The sequence below is a fragment of the Ascidiella aspersa genome, chromosome 3, assembly GCF_963924565.1.
Source record: "Ascidiella aspersa chromosome 3, kaAscAspe10.2, whole genome shotgun sequence".
In the NCBI taxonomy this organism is placed as follows: Eukaryota; Metazoa; Chordata; class Ascidiacea; order Phlebobranchia; family Ascidiidae; genus Ascidiella; species Ascidiella aspersa.
The window spans coordinates 32150262-32162882 of NC_139449.1; the positions used below are offsets into that span (position 1 = coordinate 32150262).

Here is a 12621-nt window from a genome sequence, read left to right on the forward strand (position 1 = left end):
CGGATAACGTTAAGTATTGACGATCGCTGGCCGAAAAATTCAGTTTATATTTTTTCCCGACAAAATTTCTGTTTAGAAATTAATAATAACCGTATTTCAGCCTCTTTAAGGAGGCATACTGCGGGCCGGGAGAATTAACTCCGCGGCCGTAGTTTGGGTGACCCTTGTTCCACGTAATAATCCAATGATATTTATTGTAATGTAATGATGGCACCGATCAAACTAAACGAATATCAAGAAAGGTGATGGAAATGAGGTAAACATGTCATACGATCTAAGGGTTGCAACCCACTGCTCTAAAACTAATTACAAGTTTATCGTTTGTTAAATAACAACAAAACAAAAAGGCTGATAAAAGTAAACTGGTATTGAATCAGCTACTATCAACAAATGTTAAAATGGTTATAATTAAGGCGGAAAGCAGAAGGTGAAATAAGACGGCGGGAAATGGCCGGTGAAATAGGAACCCACAGGCCTCGCTGGTCAACCTAAATCCGCACCAACGGAAATACCAGCTTGTTTTGTAAGACACGATTGTCCAAAGATTTGCATTTTTTCTATTATAAGGCTGTTGCACCCGCAGGCTCAACGGCTGCGTCCTAAGATTTACATTTTCTTTTTGTTGTCCACTAAAGAGAAATATCCGTCCAGCTGTCGGGCATTAAACCGCGCCTACCAGCATATTTGGTATGTCTGTTTTCCTATACTGCTAAACCAAAGCTGGATAATCGTCAAATTCAGGAGAAACATCCGCGAGATAAAGCTGGAACTGCGTCATTGAAACACGCGAATTTCCGTTTCTCAATTAACTGTAAATTTTTCTGTCGTCAACATAAATGCATTACTTCTTTGTTTTTGTTTATTAATATTTTTTGTCAAGGTTTTTTTGTAAGGAGGGGGAAAAAGTAAAAGGTAGGCGTAACACTCAACACTTGGCGGAGGCAGCATGGGCGCAAGACAGTGGTTAGGAAAAAAAGAAAAGAAATAAAACGAACGCAAAAACGTAATCAAAACGAAAATGGTGTACCAATTGCACCGGCGGCATACAGCAAGCCTTCGGAGGGGTCTAGAAACCAACGATTAGGTTTGACGGACCCCATAGTCGTACAAGAATGCACACACACAAAAACACGAAGACAAAACTGCAAGACCAGAATATGTCGTAGCATCCCTCGGCCTTTTATGAAAGAACTTGCGTCAGGAGTTGATCACGTTCACCGGGCTGATTGTTTTGAGCAAGGTTGTCGCGCTGACGTCACGACGGGGCGTCATGCACGATTGCACATGGGTCGTTGACGGTTTCGCACGGTTTAAGATTCTGTAAATCAAAAGATAGAAAAGTTAGTTGCTGTAGTTGTTGTGTTATGCTGCATGTACTTTTCATAACATAGAACAGATATAGAACTACAAATGAAAGCTATACAGTTTACCAGCTACGTTTAAAGTTGAACTTCATTCATTTTAGCAATGTCAACCATAAAAGCTTTAAATTTCTATATCGGTTTAATATGTTGGTCAAATGTTTTAAACTAAATTAGAATCGAAAAAAAAACGCTTCTTACCGATTGCATATATCCTTCCTCGATTGATGCTTGGAACCTTGTGTTGTCGGAGGGATTCGCAGCGAACAGGCAAGAGATAGTTATGGAGGGAAAGAGAGATTGAAAATAGCAGCAGAAGTACAATCCACAGTGAAACATCGTCGCGCGCGTCACGGAGAGACGGGGGTTTAACCGCTCCCCGGGGCTTCAAAACCCTCATTTCAAGTTCATTTTTCGACGAAAATTACCGAAAATTACGCGACGACGATTCTCATCAGGACGAACGACGACAGAATCGAGACGAAAAACTGCAACCGCGAGATAGCGCCAAGCGTCGTCGCCGAGTTGCCAGGCGTAGTAGCGGTCTGGGCAACCTTCATAACGTACGGGTAGCTGTCAGAAAGCTGGTGTTGTACGTCGAGCGGGTTCATTATCTTGGGCACGAGCACGGTGGAAGGGTTCTGCTTGCCTCGGCGGTGGTTCTGCATACGGTGGATAAAGTCCTGGACGGCGTCGAGTTCAAGTTGTGGAGCTTCTGTGGTTGTGGTAGTGGTGAACTCGGTTGTGGCAGTTGTGGTTGTGGTAGTGATCTTTTGGGGTTTGTTCTCTTCTGTTAATACAAAAGAAATCGGTAAGATTTTGGAATTTCACGCATTTTAAGTACAAATAATCCTATAAATCTAAAGAAAATATTTTATTGAGTGGACGGACAATTAACAGCTAATCCCGGACACTGTAGTTAACGTTTTACTAGTGATGTGATATTGTGCGAATTTTTAGTACCTCTAAGTTCCTGGAGTATTTTTAGATCTTTTCAGACAAAATTAAACGCCCGCTGCTAATCTTACTCGGGTCACGTTTTGTTTTTCGACCTTTTCGCGTTGGCCACTCGACCGACGGGAAAATTAGGCTTTTTAAGGTACCAGGTGAAAAATAATCGCCCGACACCCGACAGCTAAAAGCTATCATCTCGAACGTGTAACTACCGGGTTTCGTGAAGCGTCGATGTTGGAAAATTAGCCTTGCAAATGCTGTATCGGCGCGTAACAGTCGGCAAGTCACAATGTTCCCGACTGATCGCTTAATTGCACACTGTAGCTTTACGCGCTGGCCCGTGTTCCGCCGACCGCAGCGATCTATTTATAAGCTTTAGCGGTGCTGGTGTGTTTTTTTCTTTCGGTAAACACACAAACACTATGATGGGTTTGATAGAGAATCGACCGGCGAAAGCGCGTTCATTGTGCCACATTGTTTCCAGTTAATACGCCGCCGTTGTTGTATACGAGAGAGGCTTAACGGGATTTCGAACTTACGCGGCCTTGCCTTAAGCTTTTTCCTTATTTCTGGCGCCTAATCCCGCGACGCGTTTGTTTTGGGAAAGGCGCAAGCGTGAAACCCCCAATTTACAGCAACACGATCAGTCGACTGGCGCTTTTCTCAGTAAAAGGCGGCTATAGTTTGCTGGGGAAAGGCTATAGTTGCTACAATAGAACACAGTGTTTTTTTCCAACTCTTACCTTTGCATGCGACCCTGATGTGGATTCGTGTGGTTTCCTTGTTGCATCCGTGACGCTGATGTCGGCCGCGTGGTAGCGCTATAAAACAAAAAAGAAAAAAAGTTAAAGCGGGGAGCCGAAATCTGCGTCAGCCAGTTGCAAATGCAGCAGCTGCGTCTTGCAACGCCACAAAGGCCTCGCGAATGTTTACGCTATACAGCACGTTGCTCGGCTTTATCTCGCTGGTCAGAAATATAGAAGACGCGGCTTTCGCGGCCAGCGCTGGGAATTCACTTTCTCCGAAACTCGGCGCTTGTTTTGACCCAAAACACTTGCCCGTTTGAGGTTTTCGCTGAAGGCCGAGCCCGGGGTGTTTACATTATCTTGGCCTGTTCGCTGACAAAAGTCGCCCAAAGCAGTAGATGAGAAAGGCGTGTTTAAAACGCATGCATTACCGCGCTAAATCCGGCCAAAGCGGGCTGTGAGTGTCCACAAACAAACCGACTGCCCAAAAAGGCGAAGGCACGGCCCACTTTTGCGGTTTTTTTCTTAAGCAAAGGCGAAAGTTACCTTTTGTCTAAATTCGTAACGGCGGGAACTATTTTTGCACGGGCTTTTCCGCGCTAAAGTGGCTATTGCAAGCATTTCGAATCATCTGTTGGAAAATTTAACGGAAATTACCAAACAGTGATGCAAGGATTTGAAACTTACCGATGAAGTAATAGTCGGCGCAGTACTGGAAGCGGAATCCGAGTGGTGACGGGCTGATTGTCTGGAACTTTAGAGTCAACTTGTTCTCGCGTTCTGGCTTGTTGCAAGCGAACAGAAACTTTCCCCGACCTGGAAACGAAAAAACATTTAAAAAAAATTGGCACCAAAGCACAAATAAATACAGCTCTTTTTCTCTGAGAGAGGAGGTTTTTGTTAGCTCGTTTGCTCTCGCACTCGTTTAAAGCAAACAGCCTACGATTTACAAAAGAAACAGGATCGTTTGTTTGCTTTGAAACGCATCTCGGATTGCGTCACCCCCAAAAAACTAAGCGATTTAGCGACAAAGCGCGACGCGTTTTTGCGAAGTGGCTGAAACGCGACTAAAGTGATTCTATTGACCCAAACCATCGGTGACACCTCGGCGTTATTGTCCCGAAGCATTAGCGCCGGGTGAGGTGGCGAAACACGATTAGTTGTCGTCGCCAATTAACTGGCCAAACAGGGAAACCAGATAGGCGCGCGATTGGCATAAAGGCAAACAGACAAACATTAGCCGATGAGGTGGTGGAGATTGTCTTGCCGGCGCGACCTGGCGATCGCTTTCTAGCAGGTAGTTTTTTTATAAGTCGTGGTATGCAAAATGCAGGTGAATCATCGTTACATTTCCTGTCGCGTTAATTGGCTTTTCTCATATCCGACTTACAACTTTCGCGTGGTACCTTTCACAAGTGACAAACACCTCTCCAATGCATTTGAAAACGCCCACCCGCCTAACAGAACGGCGAGTAATTTGTTTATCCAACACACGGATAATCATGTGTCGGCTTTAATTGGCGTGTAATGTTGCGCCGCTTTTGATTCCGGGTGATTCGCACTTGCGCTGAATCACCTGGCTAAGAATCCTATTTTTTGTCTAGTTTCTTTAACAGGAGTTATACAGTCAAAATACAATACGCAAATGCGGGAACAGATCAGCGCGATTAGTCAAGACGCCATTTGAAACACGGCAAAATAGGGCGTTTTCAAGCGACATATTTGCAAGCAATTAGCGCTAGTTCGCTTCGGCGAAAAATCGGTACTTCCTGTAAATGATTGATTATATCGAACGGATCGTCATACGTTGGAAAGGCAACAAAAGTACCCATAGGCTCCCGGGGACTTTACCTAGGCCGCCGCAACTGTCGCGCCGGCGGAAGGGATCTTTCCCAAGTGGGCGTAAATACGTGACACGGAAATAACGCGACCCCCCTGTCGAACAAAGCTTTGCCAGATATCGACTTCGCATTGACCACAGCTGCCGTTGGAAGACGTGAACATCGATTACTAAGCTACGAACGTAATGCTTTACATGTCCGGTTGAAATTCAACCCAGTTCCTACTTTTAATCATCGACTTGTGCTTTGCTTTGACCGGTTTAAAAGAATAAGAAACCGTTTTAATTATGACTTCTAACGCTTGTCGCATACCTTGACTAGTTTATACTACAATATTGGATCACTTGATGCAAATAACCCCTTTAAATCAGCCAAGCAGTCTGGCTTAAAGGCTCGCCTATTATGTATGCTCGAAATCTTACCGTTTAGGCCGCACTGCTTGTACTCGTCATGGGTGACGTTAAACAGATCGAATTTGCTGGGTTCTTTGCGTCCGATCATACTCATGAGGCTCTTCTGGGGACACAGGATGTCCATGAAGTCGCCAATCTTCACGTGCTGAACGTGTTCCTCCTTTCTTAGCCTGAAGAAAAAGACACAGTCATGTTAAAATGAAGATTCAAAGCACTATTTTGAAACCATGAAAATATTGGACTAAATTGCGTTTAAACACTGTTTTGGCTTAGAATTGGATGAGATTTATAAGTTTGACATTTCTAGGTGCGTTTGTAATCTAAAATTTCGCCTTAAACTCGCGTTGTCCATGACTAATCGTAGATTTAAGTCATAACAAAAGACTATACATGATGCCTATATATGATTTAATCAGGACGGTTTCTTAGGTCGTTGAAACCTTGTTTTTTAGGTCACGATGCGTTAGCTGCGCTTGCTGTTTTCCCGCCAGGCACCAGCAACAACTCTTTGCGGTTTACATACAGTATAGCTCATGTTATCTGTGTAAATGCAACGCGGATTAAAATGGTGGTCATCAACAAAAAGCCGCGTCATCCCCACGTGACTTGTCAAAAATCGCTGACGCGTCATCGTCCAACGTCAAAATCGCATAACACACACAACACACGCCCACGCCTCCATGAATATATCACATGCAAAAAATACAACGACTTGCACTGGCATTTCGCAACCAGCCAGCGACATATAAGGAAAATCGCCGCTAAGTCTCGATTTTTTGTCGCGATGCCAAGTTAAACCGATTCGCCCGGCAGACAATCGCCCTTCTAGGCTTGGCGTGTTTTCGTTTGACGTCGCTTCTTCTTAATTCGTTTAAGGCGATTTGAGAAGCAAGTCGAATGCAACAAGCTACCGAGGAAAGTGTAAACGCGGGCCCGGCTAAGCCGCTCTCTTGTTTGTACAATCACCTTGGCCAGAAAAATCCTCGCTCCGGCTACGTTTGTATACACACGCTGAAGAGCGAAAGGGCGCTAAAGACAATATTTGTCCGTAGCGGAGCCGCGCCTGAAAAGGCCAACAGTAAGGGTGACCGGCTCGGACCTTGGAAAAAACAACGGGCCACTCGATCAGAGATAAGTGGTGCTAAGCTGACTCAACGCGTGGCGATTTATTTACTTAAGGGCGACTCTTGCAGCCAGCTGCGATGAGTGCTTTCTGGCGAATATTAACTCCAGCACCGGTGCGTTTCGTTTCAGGCCAATTGTTCATTATTTTTTTTTACTTTTTTGTGGCCAAGTCGTGATCGTTTGAAGCTGGATCGAGAACACGTGTTATAAAACCGCATTGTTCGCTGTCGCGAGGCCATTGTCTCGTCGCGCGCGCTCCAAAAGGTGTTTTGTTTTGTTTTCTTAACAGGCGTCAAGCCAAACAAGTGGCCAACACAAAAGCTCCTTTTATGGCGTTGCAGATAATCGCAATTTAAATGCATTAAAAACAGCGACTGATCTGACCGCCGTTGTTCAAGTGGCTGCATTTAATGCACAATTAAGTCCCAAGCGCTGTTGAGACGTCAAAGCGTGCCAAGACTAGGGGCGCCTGGACGGTTGTTTCTACCCACCGCAGACCACTGTGGGAGTATGTGAATTTATTATGATTATCAAACACCGCGAAATGATTTTCTCATGCGATCTTGTGTAAACACCAATCGCCATTTCCCCCTTAATGTTTACACCGCAATTAAACAAACGATCTCCCCTATTTCGAAGCGGGGCGATTTGGTTTGGGAAACTTGGGTAATAATCGCGGTTGGCGGCGTATTGTGCGCGCGTTTACGGAAAGCTCCAATGTTGGCCAAAATTCGGTGGGAAATCGACTCCAAAAAGAAAACCAAGAACAATGGAAAGCTCTGTTGGACGAAAAAAGCCAGACAGACACACAAAAGAGTCGGAAATTAATGACACTGTAATTTATTTTACCTATAGCCTAATTGCGAAAGCACGGGCGATTGTTTCACCGACGCGCCGCTTCTGTGCACACTGTGACGTCACACCGCTGTACAGAGTGACGTCACACCGTGAGGCAACGCAAAGGAAATGCGATTGCGCTTCCTAAAGGACGCAACAATGCCTATACGCGAGACTGTGGCCACAATAAACCGTAGAGGGAGAGGCCACTGTTGTCCCGGGGGAGGTTTAGCCCACATAGGTCCGGCTAGGAACGACAACTCATGTGAAAAGCGCCTATTGTGACGTCGAGGAAACGCCGGGCAACTTTCCCACCGTCCTTGCGAGGCTGTTAAACTGACCGGCGCAGGAAATCGATCGTATAGTGAACCCCCACGTATACGACCCCATATACTGTGCTATACACACACGCACAGGACACAATAAAATGCGAGGTGATTCGTTTGTGTCGCGTCCACGTGTGCGGTTGGTCGCTTGTGTGGCGCGGAAGCGACAGGCGACACGATAAAAAAAGTCGAAATCGTAAAATCTCGCGTCGTTAAAAACACATTTAAACATCGCCCGTAAATTGCCAGGTGCCCCGCGCAGCTCTTGACTCACGAGCTAAAGCAATATAAATCGACGGCGACTTCAACTCCCTATAGGGTCCAGCGGTCTTCCGCCCTGCCCACGAAACCACACAGCTCCGACACTTGAAGCCTTAATGGCCATCAGCAGACGGCCAAGCCCGCAGCGAAACCAGCGCGGCGTTTAAAACAATTTGCGGCCAGATTTAATCGAGCAATTGCGCCTAATTCGACGTCTATTTTGGCGTATTACCAGCCAATTAACCTGCACATTTAAAGAGCTCAGTGGCCGGCTGGCGTGATAAACACGCGCCGCTTAGTTAGCAATTTCTAGTAATTTTCCTCGACCTATGAGCGCATTGTATATATATGGACATCGCCAAGCGATTACAGGGGTCTTTGCCCGTTTTAAATGGACCTTTACTGGCCAATGGAAGACGCTCGCCTGCAAAGATTAAAGTTCGCGCAGTCGTTTTAATCCGATTTGCTTCTGCCGAAATGCTCGGCCGCTCAAGCTTTTCCAAGACTGACTGCTGCCTTCACGACACGAGCTCGCCTCGCCCAAAGGGCCGGCCGTTTACAAAACACTGGCGGCGGGAGGCGAAATGATTGACTGTACACATTGCCGTGCGTAGTTATATAAATGCCCAATAAATCTGTGTGCAAACCGATTCCAAGTTAGAAGTAATTTTAACCAACTTTTAATACGCATATATATGCCTAATGTTTAACAAATATATTTTAAGTTCGCGGTAATTTTAGACAAACTGTAGTATTTACTGGCTCTACACAAATATAGCAACTCTACACAAACTATGTGCAATCCTATTCTAAGTTCGCAGAAATTTTATTCATTTTTAACACGTACAGTAGTTAAATGTATGCCATATTAATGATAAACAATCATATTCTGAGTTAGCGGTAATTTTAGACAGCGTTTTACCACAGTCGTTTTAAACTTAGTCGTGCGCCCATAAACATATTTTTTTGGTGTTAAAACATTTACTTACTCAGGAGTCATGACGGTGTTCCAGTAGACGACGTGCTTCGTATTCGCCGTTTGACAAACTTGGGCCAAGGCCGCGATCACAATTGCTGACAGTAGAGAGGTATTCATCTTCGTTTCGATTTTCTTTACAGTTTTAAATACTAATGTAAACTACTGTGATTTTCTCTGCAAAGAAACATAAGGCGCTGTCATTTGCGATGCATAATCACCTAATCAGGGTCAACAGTCAAGCTGAGGTAATCCATTCGAATCGAAAGTGTGCTTAAGTCTCGTAGAGCTGCAACTGTGAACTGATTAAATAGCAAAGCTAAATCCAACTGTCCTTGCCTCAATGTACTAAACAACTTATATTGATATTATTATTAAAACTTTAAATGCGTCTCATTGAGAGCTGCGACAACAATGATCTTAGTTCCTCGAAAACCACTCGAGGTACTACAACTTAGCTGTCTAGTCGCCACCAAATCACATGTCACTCGCCGAACTGCTCGACCACAAGTCTGTTTGCTTCGGTCGCTGCTCAGTCAATTTACCAGACCAATTGCCTTTTTCTCTCGTCCTTCTCGACGAGAGTTAATCGCCAATCTCTCTCTCTCGCGGGCGCGCAGTCCATGGCTAGTCGCCAGTCGTTGTCTTGCTGGCTATCGCCGAAGCCGATTCCTTATCAAAATATTTATGCTGTCGAGCGCGATTGCTGCGCGCAGCCATTATCGCCCGTCGTGACTTGGTTATTACCACAGCACCTGATATCGCTGGCGAGATAGCGAACGATTTCACGCCGTAATTTGCGCGTAAGCGTGTGCTGAGCCCGACCCAGTGCGTTCCCCTACATTAGCGGTTATATTTGGATTTAATTGCCTCGAAGCAGCGTTTTACTGTAAAGTTTGTTTTTGTCAAGGGTCACCTGCATATGCAATCGTAGATATGTTTTCGTACATTGGTATCTCTGCTGTAGTGCTGCAACACATTGCAAAAAATAAACCTACATCATATTTATCAATTCAAATTTAAATAACACGCTTAAGCCACTGACAAAAACGCACTTTTTGGGCAATTTATTATTTTCGCTTTTGGGATTGTTAGGAAATCTTTATTTTTGTTTTTTTTTACAATATTTTGGTCTTTTACACAATAATTTTTTTAACCAAAATGTACATTTAAACACTTTATATGAAAGTTAAAAGTATAGTAAACCGTTGAAACATTTAGCGAAGTACAAAAAAATACCTATTTAAAAACTGTTTTTAAACCTAAAAGCGCGTAATCGTTCGATTAGCGATTCCTGCAAGTAAAACATATTCCCTAACTTCAAGATGGCTCCATTACGCCGAAATTAACTCGAGCGCGTGATAAGGTATGAAATTAACGGTTATCTTGGGACTTAATTGTGGCTGAAATTAGCCGACTTTGCCTCAAGCGACTTAACCAAAAAGTTAAAAGCATAACCTGTGAATCGGGCGCGCCTTGAGCGTCTAAGCCTCAATTGCTAATCCGGAGAAAAGCAATTATACAAGGACTAAGAACTCTATCGGGTAAGGTTATGTTCTTATTTTCCGGAACCGAAAAAATACGGTCTGTCAGCGGCGCTACATGCAAATGCTGTTTTCATAAACGCGCCGAAAAACGTGATGCCCTTCGAACTGCAGCGTTAGGTTAGAGACGCTTTACATAAACATATACCCGCTTGATACTGGCGCCTTAAAAGTATACTCTTGCCGTGTGCGTGTAGAATATTAAAGGCGGCGCGGTTGAAATTCGCTATTGCTTGGTATTGGCTGCAGAACAGTCATCCCGATTAGTGTCACAGAAAAGAGCTTAGCATGCCTTTATCCCTCTGGTTACATAACAACAACCTACGTAGACTTGTTCACGGAGTTTCCGCCGCTGGAAGCCGGAACGCCGGTAAACTGTTTTCGGTACAAGCGCCTTACACTTGTATCCGCGCCGGGCGCCTTCGTTTGTATATTGTGGGGCTTGCAAGCTGCGATATATCGGGCTGCCGCGCCTCGAAATAGGCGCTTACTGGACACGAGAGTCGCAATCCCCGGAATTGTGCTGCATTTGGGCCGGGGAAAGTTGCAAAAAATAACGCCCGAATGGCGCAATATCACGATGACGATTCAGTTATTGAAGCGATACAAAATCTATTTAAAACAGTTGTTCTCAAAATGGGGCCTGTGAGGTAATTTCAAGGGGCCCAACATATTTGAATTTCATTGGCTGAAAAACTTAATGGACCTAAACACAACCTTGTGATTAAGCTTTTTAACTTGTGTCGTTTGCCACCAAACCTTCAGGTTTAATGATTTGAAAAATATTTGTCGCACAGTGTTTGTTTTAAGGTGGTTTAAAACGGACCAAAACGGTCTCTCACATTTTATTCAACGGTCACTCAAAATACAGTCTACTTTCCGTGAGTAGAGCAGGGAACTACAGCAAGCAGCTACATACTTAAATGAAATACACGTTAAACAAATCTGTTAAAGTTCAACAATGGAAGGTTCGTAGAACGAAAGCGTGGCCAGCTGATCATAGGCTCGCTTGCAAGTTACAAGGCCGAATCGCGAGCACGGACAATGGGACTTGGCGCTATAGGAGTGTTTTTTTCCGCAGGTGCGCCAGCAACGCGAAAGCGCGCGATGCAGAAATCGAACGATTGTGACGTCACTGAAGGCTAATCCCGGTGTTGTCGCGCATCGGCCGAGCGTCGCCGGTAAACAAGCGATCGCGGATTTGTCGCGACGCGCAAAATAAAAAAAATCGCAGCGCCTTGTTTTTTCTTCTATATGTTTTACTTTCGCCCGCTTAATGGCCTCCTGAATGACAAGCGGTAACACCCTGGGGAATTTCCCGCCGCCGAACTGGCGTTTCAGAAATCCGAGCGGCTAAACGTTTGCGACAGCGTTGGGCCAAAAAAAAATCGAGTTTCGGAACACCACGTGGCGTGCCAAGGTCACCCGATCCGCTGCCAAGGTCGCGTCGTTCTGTGCGGATCAACCGGCCGTAATCGCGGATCGAATTCGCTCCGAATCGAATTGCTGTTGCTTGTGTCTTTTTTCGAAGAAAACCAGAGCTTTTTAAAGTCTGGGAAAAGTTTGTTTCGGACTTTGCCCGGTCCAGTGAAAATCACCAATTGCGCGTGTATAAGGGATATTTTAAATCAACGTTCAAGTGATTTTGGAATTTTTTTATTAATAAAGTTCTCTGGCAAAAATACTTTTGTAGAATATGTTTTTCGACTGACAAAACTCCCCTAAATGTTTTTACCGAAATTTCCATAACCCACTTTAGTACCTATAGGCAGTTGCAAGTTTCAGGGCACTGTAGTTGACTTGTACACGCGTTAGGGATATCTTTTGGTTGAAAAGCTTAAAAAAAAAATTTTTTGTAAGCGTACAAAAACTTACGATGAAATATGAAACTACCTTGGCCACACTTTTTATTAACTACGCAAAGAATTCTTTAGATTTCTAGAAGCACAAGTGGATGGACTTTAGAAAAAATAAATAAACAAATAACAGCAAACTTCCGTTTGAACATTTTCTTAGACGGCGCAAATTAAACGCCGATATCCTGTTTGCGATCAAATAAAGTATTGTACGACAAATGCTAGATAAAACACATCAATTCCATTCGTGTCAGTGGTGTAGAAGTATAGGGTTAACAACTTGAATCTAATTGATTTCCAGTGAGCGCGGTAACCGATCGCTTTGTAGCCTTTCCGCAGCTGCGGTACACGGTCGTTACCTAGAAAGCTTCCATTGAAAGC

At 44.4% G+C, this 12621-nt stretch overlaps 1 protein-coding gene across 1 annotated transcript; it reads right to left on the reverse strand.

Annotated features, from left to right (window-relative positions):
* Positions 1-858: 858 nt before the first annotated feature.
* LOC146162507 (ephrin-A5-like) lies at positions 859-9029 on the reverse strand. The gene is made up of 6 exons (XM_083385464.1): positions 8854-9029; positions 5325-5485; positions 3749-3877; positions 3059-3136; positions 1563-2151; positions 859-1318 (listed from the first exon to the last, which is right to left on the reverse strand). Exons 1-5 carry the CDS (start codon positions 8958-8960, stop codon positions 1796-1798), a joined length of 831 nt encoding a protein of 276 aa, XP_083241590.1. The 5' UTR covers positions 8961-9029; the 3' UTR covers positions 859-1318; positions 1563-1795.
* Positions 9030-12621: the final 3592 nt, after the last annotated feature.

Bases quoted from the DNA above. Each gene is read 5' to 3' on its own strand.
- LOC146162507 (XM_083385464.1), bottom strand. From the start codon at position 8,960: ATGAATACCTCTCTACTGTCAGCAATTGTGATCGCGGCCTTGGCCCAA. The intron at 3,878-5,324 runs GTAAGATTTCGA...TTTCGTTTCCAG, and splicing joins CAAGCAGTGCGGCCTAAACG to GTCGGGGAAAGTTTCTGTTC. The intron at 2,152-3,058 runs GTAAGAGTTGGA...TTGTATTAACAG, and splicing joins CATCAGGGTCGCATGCAAAG to AAGAGAACAAACCCCAAAAG.